Here is a 19,391-nt window from a genome sequence, read left to right on the forward strand (position 1 = left end):
CCCTGTCTCAGAAAAAAATAAGAAAGGTTGGGAATGATGCTCAATGGTAAAGTGCCCTGGGTTCAGTCTCTGTACCACAAAAAGTGTGTGGTCCTGAGTGTGCAAGCGGCACTGCACCGGGGGATGCTCCTGGCTGGCTCTTCCTCCCATGGGTGGAGAGTGGCCCTCGTGGCAGGGAGCACTGCCTGCCTGCCCCCAGGGCATCGGCGGGTGAAAGAGTGCAAGCGCCATGTGCAGCACCCAAAATAGTCTTGCCACTTAAGTGTGTTTTTCTGCTGTTCTGTTGTTGGTACTGAGGATCGAGCCCAGGGCATTAGCTACTGAGCCGCATCGAGCATTGTTTTATTTTGTGACAGGGTCTCACCACGTTGCCCAGGCTGGCGTTGATCTTATGTTAGGACAGGGACCAAAGGAGAACTAGAAATAACATTAATAATTCAACACTCAGCATTATTCTGAGGACACAAGGCAGTATTCTCTCAAGTACTTGAAGAAACTAAAATGAAAGCATTACCTTTTTGAGACAGAAAGGATCTCTGATGGCAGGGATGGCGAGTGCTGGCAAAGTCTCCAAGTAGATGGTGTTACTTAGGCTCAAGCCTCCAGAATTGGGCAGTTACAGGCGTGTGCCACGTCACCCAAATGCAGCTTGAGAGTTCGATGCCACTAGGTGATTTTACCAGTAACACTTGCCCTGAGAGACAGGTCTTCTGGGATCTTCCTTTCAAAACAGTGCCAACCTCGAGGTCGCGACTCTCCAGGAAGAGCCTAGGTGGGGTCCTGTTCCCCTGCAAAGAGAGTGGGGCCAGGGATGCTCTCCTGTCGAGCAGTCAGTGCCAACCAGTGGGCATGGGGGAGCCCGCCTGGGAGAGTGCAAGACAATGCCAGCCTGCCTTGGCACGCAGAGACCTCCAGACCATCTCCTGCACAGGGGTCATAGACATTGGGGAGGGCATGTTCCTTAGCTCCTTTTTGGTGCTGGGTACTGAACCCAGGATGCTTCACCACTGAGCCACATCCCTGGCCCTTTTTTTTCTTTTTTCTTTTGTATTTAATTTTCACTAAGTTGCTTATGCTGGCTTTGAACTCCCAATCCTCCTCCCTCGGCCTCCCCAGCCACTGGAATTACAGGCGTGCACCACCACACCCTGCTTTTCTTTTCTTTCTTTCTTTCTTTTTTTTTTAATTCTGGGGATTTAAACCAGCGGCACTTGACCACCGAATCACATCTCCATCATCCCTTTTATTTTTTATTTTGAGGCTGGGTCTTGCTAAGTTGCTGAAGCTGGCCTTTAAGTTTTGATTGTCCTGCCTCAGCCTCCCAAATCGCTGGGAATACAGACACGCGTTCCTGTGCCTGGCTTTGGTTCATTACCTTTTAAAATCCCAAACAAACAGTGGTGAGAACTTGTCTCCCTGACAGGGCCCTGCGCAGGCATGACTGAGTTGCTAGGCCAGGAAGGTACGCTGCGCTGTGCTAGGAGATGGTCTTCCTGTTCTGGACTTTGTCTTACGTGCTGCACACAAAACTTAGAGTTCTCCACGCTAAGTGTTTGTGCAGCTGTCCTGTGACGTGGCTCGGCATGCCCCTAGGAGGCTGCCAGCACCCTGCAGGCTGGAGGGGCTGTCATCCTGCAGGCTGCAGAGGCAGGACTCGCTAAAAGTGACAAAACCCTCAGTTTCAGTTCCAGATTATTGCAGAAGAATAACATCTGCTAAAGCTAATTAAAGTTTAATGTATTTAATAAATGTGGTTGTTACAGACCAAAAAAATCATTAAAGTGCTGTACCAAAGCACTGAGTTACCATCAGACCACATAATAAATGGATGATTTTCTCACTCTGGATTAATGCAGATTCCCGTCATGCTATGTTTAATTATACACAGAATGGTGCCCTCGACTTGGATTTCAATGAAGAACTTCATTTTTTTACCTTTTAGGCTGCAAGTAGAAAATTCAATTAGCATTAGGAAGGAAACCCTACAGGGTGGCATTTCACTGCAGAATTCACTGAGAGCTTCCCACTTACTCAGAGGCTTTGCCAGCACTCACCACCTCTGTCACCAGAGATCCTTTTCTGCCTCAAAAACAGGATGATTTTATTTTAGTTTCTTCAAGCACTTGAGAGAGTAGTTGCCCTGAATATTCAAAATGGTGAGTGGTAAATTAAATGTAATTTCTAGTTGTGCTTTGGTTCTTGTTCTAACATTTTCATGAGCAATTTAAAAGTAGCATATAAACTACAATTAGAGAAACAGTGGTTTTTAGCAAATACTATATGCTCTGTGTAGTGTGTGTGTGTGTGTCTGCGTCTGCGCACGCACACGATCTGTGTACTTTTAGGGGTGGGCACTGGGTATTGAACCCAGGAGCGCGTAACCACCGAGCCATGTCCCCAGACCTTCTACTTTTTCATTTTGAGACAGGGCCTTGCTAAGTTGCTGGGGCTGGCTTTGAACTTGGAACCCTCCTGCCTCAGCCTCTTGTTGCTGGGATTCCAGGCTGACCCACCACGCCTGGCCCCACATGCGTTTCCTGTGGAGGTATATTAACAGTAGAGAGGACTGCAAGGCAGAGGGTAAGAAGCTCTGGCCGGCAGCAATGTGGGACTGTGGACAGCTGCTCCCAGAAATCCCATCAGGATAGGAACTCTGCACCAATTCTGCTTTCCCTTCTCTACTCGAGTGGTTGGGGGAGGATCAGTGTCTCTCCTGTCATGAGTGCCATGTGTACATCCTGTGTGTATCCCCGTGATCGGCTTGTGGGCAGGCTTTTCCACCCTGTGTAACCTTGGGCTGGGGTACAGCTCCCAAGAGGTGTGTGTGGCATGCACATACCCTCAGGTCATGGTTCTTGGGTTCGGTCCTGACCTCCTGTCCTGGGCTACTAAGTGAAGCCTGCCCTCTCCCCTCCCACAAGGGCATTGGGGGCGCCCCTCGGGCTGGTAACTCTTGGCTTCCCGGACCTGATCTGCATGCCTGCGGTGAGGGGCCAAACCAGATGGACCGCCAGCCTCTGCAGCCAGCAGGCCAGGGCAGGCCGTGCTCGGGCGTCCCTCTGTTGGGTGGGAACACCAGGCTGTGACCTGACGCTGTCTGTGCTCAAGAGCAGGACATAGTCACTGGTTATTAGTGTCCAAGGGACCACTTCTCCTTAGATCTCTCACAGTAGGTCTGCACTTAGCCGGGCATGATGTGTGGGTACTTAGCCCGCAGTTACACATGGACAGTTGTAGACTTCAGAACATAATTATTAATCACATAATTATTTGTAAATCGTTGAAACAGCCCCCATACCCATTAATAAATAATGCTACTTATATGTACCCTCAAGAAAGAATGAGAGTAGCAGGACACGGTGGCTCACACCTATAATCCTACAGGCTTGAGAGATAGAGACAGGGAGATCGCAAGTTCAAAGCCAGCCTCAGCAGTGGCGATGTGCTAAGCAACTCAGTGAGACCCTGTCTATAGAAAATACAAAATAGGGCTGGGGATGTGGCTCAGTGGTCGAGTGCCCCTGACTCCAATCCCCAGTACCAAAAAAAAAAAAAAGAAAAAAAGAAAGAATGAGAAACTGGTTGGGGAGGGTCACCAGGACTTCCCACTGTGTAAGAAACCACAGGCTTTTGGGAGTGAGGGCACACTTTCTCCTAACTGTAGAGTGCCTTACCACATCTAAAAGATAAAAGTTCCTTAGCACCGTCAGTATCCAGAAGATGCCCACGCTCCTCTCGCCGCTCGGTGCCAGCAGGCCGTGTCCGCACAGTGTGTCTCTTTAATCTCCTCTCATCTTCTGGGTCCCCTCTGTTTCGCCTTGTCCTTAGTGAGGGTACTGGTGGCTTCTTTGTGTATCTCTCAAAACAGTAGTGGTCCCTGCACATTCTAAATGTGGATTCTCCTTTGGCAGTGACAAAGATTCCAAGGCAGGTCCATCGGGGGGCGGGGCAGGGTCTGAGACCATCCTGCTTATTGCTGCCCATTGGTCAGGAATAGAGAAAGCGTGTTCAAATTCAGTCTATCCGGCTCCGACTTAGGCTGGCGAGTTGGTGTGGGGCTGCCGTGTTTTACTCAGCATGTTTGAGCCCCTGAGTTTCATTTCTGCACTACCAAAAAAAAAAAAAAATGGATGTAGACTTGTAAGTTTTGTTTTGGTTACCAGAGATTGAGCCCAGGGATGCTTAACCACTGAGTCATAATTATTTTATTTAGAGATAGGGTCTTGCTAAGTTGCTGAGGGTGGCTTTGCACTTGTAATCCTGCTGCCTCAGCCTCCCAGGCCACTGGGATCGTAGGTGTGCACCCTGTTCCCGAGTTCCTTTGGTTTTCTATTTGGTCTCTTTTCCCAGTGATGACCTTTATTCCTGTGCTTGGACCAGGGATTAGGTAGAGGGTTCTGTTTAATTTCCCCAGTGTCAGCGGGTTCCTTCCCTTCTTCCTCTCACTTGGATCAGGCTTGTCCATGGCTGTCTGCATGGCCCTTCAGTGACACAGACAGCACTTGACCTTTGCATCAGCTGATGGCCACCCCACCCTGCCCTAAGTCAGCTCTTGACCTTTGCACCTTCCACACATTGAGCACATCTCTAAAGGTCCAACGGCAGAGCCTGCGGGAACCCTGCTCCCTGGAGAGGTGGCCTCCAGTAAGCCCGCGTGCACCTGCCCCTCGAGCACAGGGCACAGCACTGGGCTGATGCCGAGCAGGTCCTCCTCGGCCCTTCCTTGTGGAGTGGGTGTCCTTGTGTGCGCTCGCGTGCGTGCTTCTGCAGGACTGTGTGGGTAAGGTGTGTCCTGTGCCTTGCTGTCTTCCAGGAGCTGTACCCGGCCTTTTGCATTCACAACGGAGGCTCTGACCTCGAGCGGCTCCCCACAGCCAGCACCTGCATGAACCTACTGAAGCTCCCAGAGTTTTACGATGAGACCCTTCTGCGAAGCAAGCTGCTCTATGCCATCGAGTGTGCTGCTGGCTTTGAGCTGAGCTGAGCTGAGCTGAGCTGAGCTGAGCTGGACCCGACCCTCCCAGAGCAGCCAGCACCTCCCCAGGCCCAGAGAGTGCTCCGGCTGGACCCCGGCTCTCCAGGCTCCTCCCTCCTCCTGGCATTCCTCCCTCCCTCATTTTTTAGATGATTTTTATTACAACATGGTCACTTATTTAGATGGACGTTGCTTAACAATTGTTTTGTGCCGGGTGGCTGATGTAGTAACTTTGCCAAGAAGAGCACAGTTTTTAGACTAGTGGCAACTCAGTGAAATTAACCAAAGATGAAGCTTTGGCTTTGCTGACCTTGTTAGACTCCTTCTGAGCCGCGGCTGCCACCTCCTGTGGGGCACCCCACGGTCTGTGACCGACTGAGGGGCCAAGGCGCCGCCCTCTGGGGCCACTGCTTCTCCTGTGGTTGATTGTTTACAGCCTATTGTTAAAACTAAAGGCACTTCCTGCTGCCTCCCCGTGGTTAGGTTGGACAGTAGGTGGTGGTAGTGTACTTGTGCTTCTCTCCCCACTTCTCCCAGGTGGGACCGGCATGCTTGTTCTCAGTGTAGCACTGACCTGCATCATGATGGCTTGGGTATTGCTGTGGGGTGTGAGGTGGTCATGCATTCTGTCTGTCTGTCTCCACGTGCTGCCTGGAGAGCTTCCGGGGGAGGCCAAGGAGGGTCCACACACCACCGCACGCGTATGGCCTGCAGTGAGTGGTGGCTGGGGGCGTGGAGGCCCTGCAGCTTCTATTAAAGTCATTTGAACCAAAGTGGCGGGCTGCGTCTCTCCGTGAACACGAGCCCTCCTCAGTCCGGCTGCAGTGCCCATCACCCAGGGCGTCTTGGGGTACCTCACTCCCGTGCTTCCGGCTGCTGCTCTGACACGGAGACGGGCCCTGCCGTTCCTGGCGTGTGTGGGGAGGGGGAGTCTCACGAAGGCACTTTATCAGGACCTCTGTCTCCTCAGCAGCACCGGGTGCTGCCGAGCTGGTGCTGGGGAGCGCTGCAGATCCAGTCCCTGTGCTCCCGCATCCCCTCCGCTGGAGGCCTGTGGGCCATTGAAGTCAATAGACCAGAATTAGCAATACGCTTCTAAATGGGAAAACAGAAGGACACTTTTAAGACAATGACCGTTATCAAAACAAAATGTATAATTTCTTAATTTGAATAATAAATTAAGTGTTTAAATGCTATTTGTAGTCTTGATAAACAAATAAATAGCATTTGTCTTTGGGTTTCTTTTTTTAAGGTTGTTTATGCTGAGTATTCGTATCTTTGTGTATTTGATTATTGGTATTTTAGACCTGGAGTGTCTGAGATTGAAGAGGACTGGCGGGGACGCAGGCCATGTCTCTCCTTGGCCCTCTGCACTTACTTACTCATGTTCCAGTGGCTGAGGGTTTGCACTCTGTTTTCTCCCCAAGATGGTGTTGGAGCCCTGCCCCGGAGGGCTGCTGCAGTGAGGTGACACCTCCCCAGGCAGGCTGCTGGCCAGGGTGCTCCTTGTGGGCCCTGGATGCCACGTGGGGCCGCGAGGGCCAGGAGGATGTTGAGAGGCCAGTGCCCGCCCAGTCTCAGATGCTGTCTTGGCCAGATCTTTTTTTTTTTTTTAGTTGTGGATGGATCTTTATTTTATTCACTTATTTATATGTGGGTCTCACCCATGCTAAGAAAGCCCTCTCCACCAGCCACACCCCAGCCCTTCCAAGGTCTCTGGTTTGCCTCAGGCTGTTGAGAAGTTTTCAGAGAGGACTCATTCATCCTTTTATTTGCTTTCTTGGTTCTGTTCTGTTCTGGTTTCAGCTCAGCTGTCGTCTGCCATCGGGCTTGTGAAGGCAGCGTTGTCAGGGTACACCATGCCGTGCCTCAGAGCGGCACAGCCCAGCTGCAGGGCCGCCCAGTCTGACCTGCAGTCTACCCTTGCTCAGCTGTGCTGCTTGGCCACGCAGTGCCAGCATGCAAGCCACAGTGAGCTCTGCACAAGCATGGGGGGGCTCCACGTGAACTGTCTCGTCCCTTAAAAAGAAATAAACAGCGTGAGAGGAAGGGACGCTCTTTCAGCTTCTCCTGCCGCCGAGCCTACCTCCCAGGACGGCCAGTAGACTGTTCAGTCGTGCACTTGGTGGCCCCACTAGCCTCAGGGCTTCTGGTGCTGGATGGCCATCTGTCGAGACTGTGGACACACAGGTCCAGTGGGAAGATGCACTGACCACACGGTCTCCGATTCCAGAAGCCTCTGAAGGTTGGTTTTTTGTTTGTTGTTTGTTTTGTGATCCAACCTAGGGTCTAGACATGCCAGGCAAGCTCTACCACAGAGCCACACTCCTGGCCATTTTTACTGTATTTTGAGATAGGGTCTTCCTGTGTTGCCTAGGCTGGCCTCAAACTTGTAATCCTCCTGCCTCTGCCTCCAAGTAGCTAGGGTTGCAGACCTGCACCGCTACACCCAGTTGAAGGTTACTTCTTTTTAAAATATTTTTAGTTCTAGGTGGACATAATGAATTGATTGTACTATATGGTGCTGAGGATGGAACCTGGTGCCTCTCAAACGCCAGGCAAGGGCTCTACTGCTGAGCCACATCCCCAGCCCCTCCCCAGGCCTTTTTATTTTGAGAGAGGGTTTTAATAAGTTGCTTAGGGCCTCCCTACATTGCTGAGGCTGGCCTTGAACTTTCCATCCTCCTGTCTCAGCCTTCTGAGTGGCTGGAATCACAGGTGCGCATCCCCTAAGGCCGCATCTCAGCGGTCTGACGACATTTCCAACTCTGTTCTTATGTCTGTGGTGGTGACCTGTGAGCAGCGGTCTTTGCCACAAGTGGAATTGTTTGGGGGCACCATGAACTGCACCCAGATAAGACTATGAACTCTGTCCTGTGTTCTGACTGCTCCACTGACCATCTCCCCGTCGCTGTCCCCCTTGGCCTCCCTGTGCCCTGAGACACAACTGTGTTGAAGTTAGGCCAGTAGCAGCCCAACAGCGGCCTCGGAGTGTCCCAGGGAAAGGAAGAGCTGCACACCTCTCACTTTGAATCAGAAGCTGGAATGATGGCACCGTGGAGGAGGCCAGCAGCCAGGCCTCCAGCCGATAGCCACGCTGTGAATGCGGAAGAAGTCCTGGGGAAGGACATGGCACGCGCTGCCCCGTGAAGGAGCAAGGGATAAGAGCGCAGCAGCTGCTTGTGCCGAGACTCACGGGCCTGGACAGGAGGGAAGCCAGCCACAGCCCATCCTCAAGCCGGAGCCTCGTCCAGGGCAGGGTTCTGGGCCAGCTGAGGCTCAGTGGCAGGGCATGTGCCCAGCGTGCCCCTGGTGTTCACAGCAGAGAGAAGTCAGTGCCAGGCTCCAAAGCCGGGCGGGTGTCTCTCCTGTCAGGCGCCTGCACAGCGGTGACATCAGGTTGAAGCCAGTGCTGGCCCACCACTGTGACGATCCTGGCCTGTCTGCTCTGCCCGAGTTCTGAATGGACCACAGAGCCCGGATGGCGCACAGCTGTACCCTAGGGGCCCTGACTGCTGGGCTGCTGCTCAGAAAAGGTCTCTTCCTGAGCCTCGTTGCTCCTGGACAGCCTGCCTGGTCACCTGGAGGCTGGATGGAGATGGGCAGCGAGGTCCACCTGGGCTTCATGCCCCATCCGTTTCCATAGCCCGGGGATTGTGAAGTAATGTGGGGTGGGGGTTCCAGGGATCCTGGTGTCTGCATTTTCATTGTATCTGGCATTTTGACACATTGTACAGAAATGGAGCACAACTCCTCCTCCCTCTGGCTGCGGTGGTGCAGTCACATGTGCATGTAGGGTCATAACCTCCTTGTTACCGTGCATGTTTGTTTTTAAAGGATGATTTACATTGTGGCTCAAGATGGACAGCTAATGTTGGACTGCTCCCCGCATGCTCCTGGATACTGAGAGGAGGCGATGCCCATCAGAAATATCATTAGTCCCAGCAGCTCTGGAGCCTGAGGCAGGAGGATCAAGAGTTCAAAGCCAGCCTCAGCAACATCGAGGCGCTAAGCAACCCAGTGAGACCCTGTCTTTAAAGAACAAATATAACAGAGGGCTGGGGGTGTGGCTCAGTGGTCGAGTGCTCTGGAGTTCCATCCCTGGTGTTGAAAAGAAATGACCTCCCTTGCTGCGTGCAGCGTGTGATCCTGTTGTTCCAGCAGCGCGGCCAGTGGTTCACGCGTTCAAGGCCAGCCTGGACCACTCAAGGAGGCCCTCTCTCAAAATTAGACAAAAAGGGCACATGCCCCTGGGTTCAATCCCCAGTGCCAAAGAAAAAGAAATAAGCTTCCTTAGGGTATAGAGTGGGGAGCAGGACAGGCGCGTGTCACAGTGGGGAAGAGAAGCCTGTGTGTCGGTCGGTAGCTTCCTGTGGCCGCCATCACAAGTCAGGACAGATGGCACTCACAGCAGCACTCCTAGTTCTGGGGGCCGCACTCCCTCTGGGAGCTCTGGGAAGGAACCTCCTCCCCAGCTCCTGGCACCTGCTGCGCCCCCTAGCCCCCAGCCATGTGGCCGCCTGTCTCACGAGGACAGCTAGCTGTCCACGGGAATCAAAGCCCACTAATCCTCAGTTACAGCAGCCAAGAGCCTTCTCCACAAATAAAGCCACGTCCTGGGTTCTGGGACTTGGGGCGTGGGGTCCCCTAGTGGCCACCGTCTCTCACCTGTGTGCATTCAGCTGTCCTTGTGGTGGCTCGCCTCCTCTGGAGATGCTCATGCAGCCGAGGCCTTGCCCATCAGTGAAGAGTTCTTGGCACCGGTGCCACACTGAGGGCACTGGGGCTCTGCCCTGTGGTTCCCGAGTCTGCCTCCAGCGTCCCCGGTCAACCTTCCCGGCAGTGTTTGGAGATACATACTCTCCGTGTATCCTTCCCTGCTGAGCCCAGGGTGGATGGCAGGGCAGCCTCTCGCCAGGGGCTTGGCATGTCTCCTGCAGGGTTCCTGATGCCCAGGCTCCTGGGAGGGAGGCAGCAGAGTCTCACTGGAGGGTCTGGCCCAGGCCACACCCCGTGCTGCTGCCCGAGCACAGCTGCCTGCTCAATCGAAGGCTGACCTGCTGACCAGCACCCCTGGGCCAGTGCCACTGGACATCTCTGCCTTTGTCACTCAGTCCCCAGACGCTGTGTCACACCTTCACAGTCACTCTCCCTCCTCCCTGTCCCCACCTTTGTGCTGGGCCCACAGGCAACAGCTCCTGCCTTGGGGCTTGGCACCCTCCCTGCTGGGCTGGTGGAGCTCGGCTCAGCTCCGCCTCGCCCCACCCTCCCCCAGTGCCGGGCATTGGACCTGGGGTGCTTGACCACTGAGCTGCATCCCCAGCCTTTTTCATTTTTATTTTGAAATGGGTCTCCCTGGGTTTGTGAGGATGGCCTTGAGCTTGACACTCCAGCCTCGGCTGCCCAGGTCTCTGACATTCCAGAGTGCACGTCTCAGACCCACCGCGTGCCCCCACACATCCCTTTCCTTGTTCACGCCTCTCTTGTGGCATCGAGTGCAGTCTGACAGACTTATGTATCTCACTGGTCATTTTCTCCACCTTCCTCCCAGAATAAATACCACTGTGTGGTGTTGTAGGTGCCCACTGAGTGCCAGGCACCCAGAATAAGGCCCAGGACGCAGCTGGTCAAGTTGCCATCTATAGTGTTCTATAGTGTTCAGATTCTTGTTGATGGGCCCAGATCTTCGCGCACCCCTGGGAGCCTGCCTTTGACTGGGAGATGGGCCCACCTGCTTGCCAGGACGGGGTGTTGGCGCCACCCAGTGGCCAGTCCAGGGTCTGCACCCTGGCCACCCTGGGAGGTCCCATGCCTGCTGCTGGCTGCAGCTGAAGTGCTGCCGCCACTTGTTGCCCGCACCTCGAGGTGGCCATTAAAGTGATGGAAAGATACAGCTGATGCTCATGTCTGTCACCTTGGCCCTTTGTTCCACTCCTGGGTGACAAGACCTGCGTCCAGAAAGCCACAATTCACAATTGTCCGCAGGCCAGGAAAACATAAGTGCCTGTCCCCTGCTGGCCCATCAGCACACAGTGGTCCATCCATACCCCGGAAAACATGAGAATGCAGGACTGTGGCAGAGCTGCCGAGGCTGAGGCAGGAGGACTGCCGGAGGCTGGGGGGTCGAGGCCAGCCTGGGCACCATGGCAAGATCCCCTTTCACAGAGTACATCCGCCGCAGCACGGATGAGCCTTGAAGCCAGAAACGAAAGGACACACGGTACGGATGCGTCTGTGGGACATCACCAGAAGGGCAGGTCCACAGAGAGGAGAGTGCTGTGGTGGCCACCAGGGCCTGGGGACGGGAGGGAGTGACAGCTCAGGACTGCTGCATGTCTCTGTGGGCCGACGGAAATGCTCAGATGGTGGTGGTCATTGCCATCCTTGTGAATGTACTGAAAACAGGATTATAGACCTTAAAAGTGGATTGTAGATTGTGGATCATATCAATAAAATTGGCTTAAGCAGTTCTATTGCCTTTTATTTATATTTGTGAGATTTGCATCATCAAAGGATGAAAATGAGGTGAGCTTTGTGGCACACACCTGTAATCCCAGTGACTGGGGAGGCTGAGGTGCGAGGATCTCAAGTTTCAGGCCAACCTCGGCCACTAGCAAGGCCCTAAGCAATTTAGTGAGATCCTGAGGAGAGAGAGAGAGAGAGAGAGAGTGTGTGTGTGTTTGTGTGTGTGAAGTTCCCCTGGGTTCAATCTCAATTACAAAAAAAAAAAAATTAAAAATGAACTAAGCATATTGGTGTACACCCATAATCCCAATATCAGGAGGCTGAGACAGGAGGATCACAAGTTGGAGGACAGCCTCAGCAATTTAGTGAGTTACTTCAAAGAAAATAAAAAGGAGGCTGAGATTGTGGCTCAGTGGTAAAAGCGCTTGCCTGGCATGTGTGAGGCACTGGGTTCAATTCTCAGCACTGCATATAAATAAGTGAATAAAACAAAGGTCCATCAACATCTAAAAATATATATTAAAAAATAATAAATTTTTTTAAAAAGGGCTAGGATGTGGCTCCCTGGTAAAGCATCCTTTGGTTCAATCCCCAGTGCCCCCCCCCCAAAAAAAAAGAAATGAAAACAATCCTACGGTGGGCCCACAGGGACAGCTCACTTCCTGCCTTCCCAGCCTTAAGACCACCCTTGTCCTTAGAGCCCTCCCTCCACCTCCGGGGTAGTAGAGGCTGACTCTCTCCATGCCGCCTCTCTGCCCACCAGGTTTCCCGTGGTCCCCGTGCAGGGGGACCCGGACTGCACTGACCCGCCTGAGCATTCTCTCCACTGGAAAGTGCCCGCCGCGTCCGCCACCCCCTTCCACCAGAGGGGAGCGTGCGCAGCCTCCTTGGTGCTGCCCTCTCAGTGTCCAGCCTGCACTGGGAGTGGGCAGCAGCTCACAGCGCCCACGCATGACCCCGGGCCTCCACACCCAGGCCTGGGTTCCAGCTGGGAAGTGGGTGAGGTAGATGGCCAGCCGCCAGGCGGGGCTGACCTGCTGACCAGCACCCCTGGACCTGTCCCCCCCGCAGTCACCCCACGGACCGCTATGACCGCACCATGTCACATGCAGTGAGCACACGTCACGTCACATGTGCAGTCCTCGTGAAGCAGTGGTCACGCCATGGTCACAGCCGTCTACACAAGCCATCATCATGTGTCTGAAGTTGCCATACACACCTGTGTCACAGACGCCTGCTTGTCACCACTCCTGCCATCTCCACACAGGCCGTCGCCACCATGTACCCCGTCACGGCCTCAGCCTTCCCCCCACTGCAGCAAGGGTCCCTCCGGTGCCCGTGGCTGGCCTTCCTGGCCATTGCTGTGGGCTGGTGGCCTCCTGCAGCACCAGCCCGTCCTGCCCTGCTCTAGGCGGAAGTCCTGTCCTAGTGACACTGAACCAAAACCAAGGTGTTGCTCCTTCAGGACTCCAAATCCGGCCCCTCGGTCCCCTGGGCTCAGGGCTGTCTCCCAACCTCGGCCAGGTGACCATGCGGCTCACTGTCCATGACTGTCCCTCTGAAGCCACACACGATGGCATGGGGAGCCCACCAGGATGACACCCTTCACAACCTCGGCACCTCTCGAGCTCTAGACCTTTGCATGGCGGGCATGGGTCCCAGGGGTTAGGACCCCACATTCTGGGAGGGCACCGTCAGGCTGCTTCACCCCTATCATGTCAATGGTTTTTATTTTCAAATATTTTCCCTTATACCACTGACCCTCTCTGGGCCTCAGCCTCCCTGGTTGCAAATGAAAGTTGGGCAAGTGGGTCAAGGCTCTTTGTGTGGCGTCCTGTGCCAGGTCGGACAGTTCCTGGGCTGTGGGCAGGAGGCCTGGCTCATCCTCACACTTCAGCATACAAATTCATTTTAGCGTCTCCCTTTTTTTTTTTTTTTTTTGGTACCAGGGATTGAACCCAGGGGCACTTAACCACTCAGCCACATCCCCAGCCCTTTTTTACATTTTATTTAGAGACAGGGTCTCCCTGAGTTGCTTAGTGCCTTTCTAAGTTGCTGAGGCTGGCTTTGAACTCGTGGTCCTCCTGCCTCAGCCTCTGGAGCCCCTGGATTATAGGCATGCGCCACCACATCTATCTTACTATCTCCCTTTGTTAAAACTACACGTGCAGTGTCACTGGTAGCTCCTGCCTGTAATCCTGTTACGCAGGAGGATCACAAGTTTGAAGCCAGCCTGGGCAATTTAAAATAAATTGTCTCAAAATTTAAAAACGTCAGATGTGTTGGCTCACGCCAGCCATCCAACAGCTTGGGAAGCTGAGGTAGGGGGCTGCCATGTTCAAGGCCAGTCTCAGCAACTTAGCAAAACGCTGTCTCAAAATGAAAAATAAAAGGGCTGGTGGTAGGGCTGGGGATGTGGCTCAAGCGGTAGCGCACTCGCCTGGCATGCGGGCGGCCCAGGTTCGATCCTCAGCACCACATACAAACAAAGATGTTGTGTCCGCCGAAAAAACTAAAAAATAAATATTAAAAAAAAAAAAAAGGGCTGGTGGTAGCCGGGCATGGTGGCACACGCCTGTGATCCTAGTGGCTTGGGAGACTGAGGCAGGAGGATGAAGAGTTCAAAGCCAGCCTCAGCAAAAAAAACAGGCTACTGAGGTGGCTCAGTGGTCAAGTGTCCCTGAGCCCAATTCCTGGTACCAGGGGGAAAAAAGAGGGCTGGTGTGGCTTGGTGGGGAGGGCCTGGGAACAATCCGCAGCACTGCACAGATACAGCACCCGCCTAGAGCAGGGCAGGACGGGCTGGTGCTGCAGGAGGCCACCAGCCCACAGCAATGGCCAGGAAGGCCAGCCAGGGGAGCCCAGGACTCTTCAAGGCCTGTTGAAGAAGGGCTCTTGCTGCCAGGTGCCCTTCCTTCCTGGGGCAGCACAGGGCAGAAGGGAGCAAGGACCCGAGTCAGGGCAGGGCTTCACAGAGACTGCGGATGGACTGGAGCACAAACACATCTCTCTCAATGAGTGAAAAATACTTTTTGTAAAAAATTTGTTTGTCGCTTATCTGAAATCGGGTTTCAAGGGGCACCCTGCATTTGGCAGAAGCCTCACCCTGAAGCAGTTCATTTCCCTGATGGGCAGCGGCAGCCCAGAGCAGGCAGGCAGGGACGAGTGGCAGGAAGAAAAGCCCGTTCAAGGGTGGGGGCCCCTCTGGACCCCATGTTCTCTATGGAGGACCCTTGGCTCTCAGATCCTGCCGGGCCACAGACCATGGGGTCTGCAGATCCACGGAGCATGTTCTATTTACAGTGGTCATCTGCCTGACCTGAACTGACCGTGATGAATTGATTTCATTTCCTACTCCTGCATTTTCCAATAAATATTTACAGAGCCTAAGTCCTGCACCAGGCCTTATTCTGTGCCCTGGGCGTCCTCTATCAGCTCAGTCAGGGAGTCCAGTCCACTTGTGTTTGGGATGGGGGAGAGAGAGCTGGGTGCAGAGGGGAGGGCCTGGTGGAGCCAGGTGCCAGCCGCTGGGGCCTGGGAGGACCTTCAGGAGCTGGTGTGGGAAGGTGTAGGAAGGGGGCCTTGCAGGCCTCGGGCTTCACTTGGACAGTGCTAGGGAGTAGCCGGGGGTCTAGAAGGAGGGTACAGAGCTCCCAGGGTCAGACTGGCATTGCCAGCAAATTGGCAGAGAGACGTGTAGAGCAGCTCCTCGGGAGGCACACCCCTGACCGTGGCCAGCTGCCACCAAGGGCATGGAAGGCCCAGCAGATGCTCTGGGTTTCTCAGGAATGACTCAGGTCACCTTCCCAGGAACCAGGGCCACCCGTTCAGCGGGACCATGAGCCAACCAAGGCACAGGTTAAGTAACTGACTGGCTCCTCCTCCTCCGGGAATGCAGAGCTCCCAGAGGTGCTGGGCGGAACCGGCTCACGGTCCCATCTGGGCTGGGCTGCTGGGCTCCGTTCCTCCTGCCTTCTGGGGACTCAGGGACCAACCAGGCATGTCCACCTCAGCTGCGCTGAGTCTCTACTGGAGGGGGGACCTGAGTGCTGACACTAGCTGCCTGGGCCCAGGTGACTTCCTTCCAGAACACCCACCCCCTGAGGCACAACCCACTGTGCTGTCCTGTCTCTCCAGGGACTTGGCCACATGTGCAGACAGTTGAGGTCATCATAGCTGCTGGCATCTGCTGGGCTCAGGCCAGGATGCTGGCAGCCTCCTAGCAAGCACAGGACGAAGGACATCAGTCCAAGGCCACAGTGCTGCTCAGAGAAGCCCTGCTCAGCCCAGAACTGCCCAGGGCACCTGTGCCCAGCTGGGGGGACCATGGGGACGCCCTTAAATGTTTCCCCAGAAACATGCTTCTTCAGCAGGGTTCCTCTGCTGCCTCTGCAGCTGTTGGTGCTCAGGTGACATGAAGATCCAGTGTCCATGGGCAGGCAGTGCAGGGCCCAGCCAGGGTCACAAAGGACACTGGATCCTGCAGGTAACTTAACACACAGCTCCAGTGACAGCCGCCTCTCCAGCTGTGGCCTGCACATCTGCAGATTCAACCCCAGCTGAACGTGTCCAGGGAAGGCTCCACCCTGCTCATGGCACCCAGATGCTCCTCTGGCTGCTCTTCCCCAGGAACCAAGGTTTTCAGAGCAGCAAGTCTGATGTGTCGGGTGTCCTTAGGGACAAGGCGTGTGGGTCCTCAGCAATGCTGCAGTGCTCCATGGGAGAGCCTGAGCCTGATGCATGAGGGTGTGGGCGGGGTCCTGCAGCCAACCCGAAGACATCAAGGCACAAGGGCACTCACGTCTTTCAAAACGACTGGTCCCATCCAGCGGTCCACACGGGTGTGCAGAGCAGCAGCCAGGACCCGGCGCTCCCTCCCCACCGGCCCCCTCCACGGGCAGCCCCTCACCCTGCGCCAAGGCCCTGGATGCCAGGATGGGGGACTTCCCGTCAGGAGGTCCCCACCCACCCTTGGGTGCTCCAGGCACACACCTGCATCCCAGCAGCTCCTTAGGCTGAGGCAGGAGGATCACAAGTTCAAAGCCAGCCTCAGCAACTTAACAAGGCCCTGAGCAATGTAGTGAGGCCCTGTCTCAAAAGAAAAAAAGAGGCTGTGGATGTGACTGAGTGGGAAAACCCTGGGTTCACTCCCCGCGCCTCCCAAGAGAATCCCACAAATGCAAAGGTACAGAGATTAAGAGTATCGAGGGTGACTGCAGAGTCGCCCGGCTACCGGGTGGAGAGGGACAGCAAGACCGAGGAGCCCACCCCTCACACCCAAGGAAGGGACAGCAGAGCCCGGTTGGGGGCACTTCTCTGGGGCAGTGTCCGGCTGTCCTCATCCTCACGGGCCACACCTTCCCCAGGGGCCAGGAGCCGAGGCCCTCAGATGCAAGGCTGTGGAGGACACTCCCCAGAGGCCAGGTAGGAGCCCAGTGCGGGCTGCAGCCATGGGGCCTGCCAGCACTGCCCTCCCGTGAGCCAGGATCCTCCTGCTCCAGCCTCTGTGCAGACAAAGGTGCCCCTTCCTAGCAGCTGCGGGCTGCAGAGGTCAGAGTTCAGGACGCAGCGCACCCACTCCTAGGGAGCAGGCCTTCTGAACCCAACGTCAGGGGGTGGTGAGGACTCCGGTCTGCCTGGCAAGGCGCAGAGGGACGCGGCCTGCGGTTCAGGGAACCCTCAGGAGTCACCCTGCCTGGAGCACATGGGAGGGGACAGGAGGGTGGAAGGGAAAGGCCAGCTGTTCCCAGAAGACTCCAACTGGGGTGGGCCAGACACCTGGATGCACCCGTCAGAGCTTCCCCCTGGGGAGGGGTCGCAGGGTGCACAGGACCCCAGAGCTGGCTGGTGAGTTGGAGGCAGCGGTTGGCCTTCAGCCTCTGCCCCAAGGTTGCAGGAGCATGGGTCCCACACCCCCAGCATGAGGTCCAGGGAGGGACAGCCAGATAGCAGAGCGCAGAGCCGGAGCCCCAGCCACTTTCTGCCCTGGCTCTCCTCTGGAGGTGAGTCCCATCCTGCAGGGCCACTCTGTGGATCCGCACCTCACCACCCGAGAGCCCGCTCCACGCCTGCTGTCTGGGGCTGCCAAGGGCTGGCTCTTAGTCACCCTTGCTACTCCTGACCCACGCCCTGTGAATCAGGGCTGTGGCCTCCAGGCAGGGCCTCCGACTCCATGCTGACCTCATGGCATTGGGCCTAATTGCCGCTCCACCTGCAGGGCCCCAGCCGCCGCGGGCTGTGCATGTTGTGGGCGGCAGAGCAGCCACACGCGGAGGTGATGCGCTAAAGGATGCCTGGAGAGACTTCCCCCTGGCACCCAAGGCCTGCTCTGGCCAGTCTCACACAGTGACCACTGTGTGAGTGAACCGGGGCCCAATGCCGCCAGGGAGAGGGGTCAGCGGCACCTGCCATGGGCCGCAGGGAGGGGCGCGACCCTGGGATTCACATCCCTGGCTGGTTCTTGTTAGAAATCAGGAAGGCAATCAGAAGCCCTGGGGTCTCCTGTGAGCGAGCGGTGTCCTTCACAGACCAAACACCGCCTCTCCACAGTGATGTCAGAGTTTTACTTAATGTTCATTTTTTAATTGTAGTTGGACACAATACTGACCCAGGGCCTCACACATGAAGGTGAGCGCTTTACCTCTGAGCCACAACCCCAGCCCGAATGTCAGAATTTTTGAGTAACAATAAATTCACAAGCGACACCACTTCCGTCACTGGCATTCACAGAATACTTGTGGGCCACCTGGTTGTCGTAAGCCAGGCAGTCGCAGGTTCTTTTATTCCAATCTTACTTTCTAATATCCATAAGGCTCAGGCCACACATCCCCTTGACACATTTATCGTAGGTCACAGAAAGGCTGGGAAGGGTCAAGGCAGCCACAGGGTTCAGGAGGCTGAACTGAGGGCAAAGGCAGAGGGCAGCCAGAAAGAAGCCTGGTTGCTGTTGGTGGCCAGAGAAGACTGAGACCCAGCAGAGGAGCTTGTGCAGGGTGCAGAACACCCTGTCAAAGTGCAGGTACTTCTAGGCCAAGGTCCCGATGGATGGCAGTGTCAGACAGTCAGCTTGGAGTGGGACTTGCTTGGTTGTCATGGGCAGGAGAAACCAGACTCTGCTAAAGCCCGAGGACAGAGATTCAGAGGTTTGTTGCTGTGACGATTTTCATGGGTGAGGCTCCTGGCAGGTGACCAGGTGATAGATCAGGGTGACTTTGTATGTGTGTGTGTGGGGGGGGGTGTTCCTTTTATAGGCTTCAAGGGAAGGGGTTTCTTCACTGGATGGTCAGCTGTTGGTCTAGAGTGTTTGATGAGCTCATGGGCCTGGTTTTTCCAAGAAGATCTTTTTTTTTGGGGGGGGGAGGGAGCAGTTTTGGTACCAGGTATTACATTAAGGACCCTTAACCACAGAGCCACATCCTCAGACCTTTATTATGTTTTATTTAGAGATAGGGTCTCTCACTGAATGGCCTAGGGCCTCACTAAGTTGCTAAAGCTGGCCTTGAACTCATGATCCTCTTGTAACAGCCTCCCCAGCCACTGGGATTATAGGAGTATGGCATCGCACCTGGCCCGATAGTTTTTGATACACCCGTGCATCCAGGTGCTTCTGATTGATTCAGTTGTGCCTCTGAACAATATGAAAATGTGGTCATTTTTATTAGCACAACTAGTACATTTATGACTGTCCCTTATGGTGGGGCCAAGCCAATGGTGGTTGTTTACTTGCAAATTAAGGATGTAGAGTCATTGCCTCAGTACTTAATGGAATAAAAAATGTTCAGGCACAGCCTGAGAGCTCTGCTCTGTACACCATGGAGTCACTAGGGCAGGCACAGCCTGAGAGCTGCTGTTCTGTACACCATGGAGTCAACAGGGCAGGCACAGCCTGAGAGCTGCTGTTCCACACACCATGGAGTCACTAGGGCAGGCACAGCCTGAGAGCTGCTGTTCT

The 19,391-nt window shown here is 54.8% G+C and overlaps 1 protein-coding gene across 1 annotated transcript in view; it reads left to right on the forward strand.

Moving 5' to 3' along the window:
• The window catches only part of Ube3c (ubiquitin protein ligase E3C), a 67,766-nt gene extending 61,542 nt beyond the window's left edge, over positions 1-6,224 (forward strand). Inside the window, 1 exon segment of the mRNA XM_048785404.1 lies at positions 4,650-6,224. Coding sequence (XP_048641361.1) covers positions 4,650-4,984 — 335 coding nt within the window. The 3' untranslated portion in view covers positions 4,985-6,224.
• Positions 6,225-19,391: the final 13,167 nt, after the last annotated feature.

The sequence above is a fragment of the Marmota marmota genome, unplaced genomic scaffold, assembly GCF_001458135.2.
Source record: "Marmota marmota marmota unplaced genomic scaffold, marMar, whole genome shotgun sequence".
NCBI classification, from domain to species: Eukaryota; Metazoa; Chordata; class Mammalia; order Rodentia; family Sciuridae; genus Marmota; species Marmota marmota.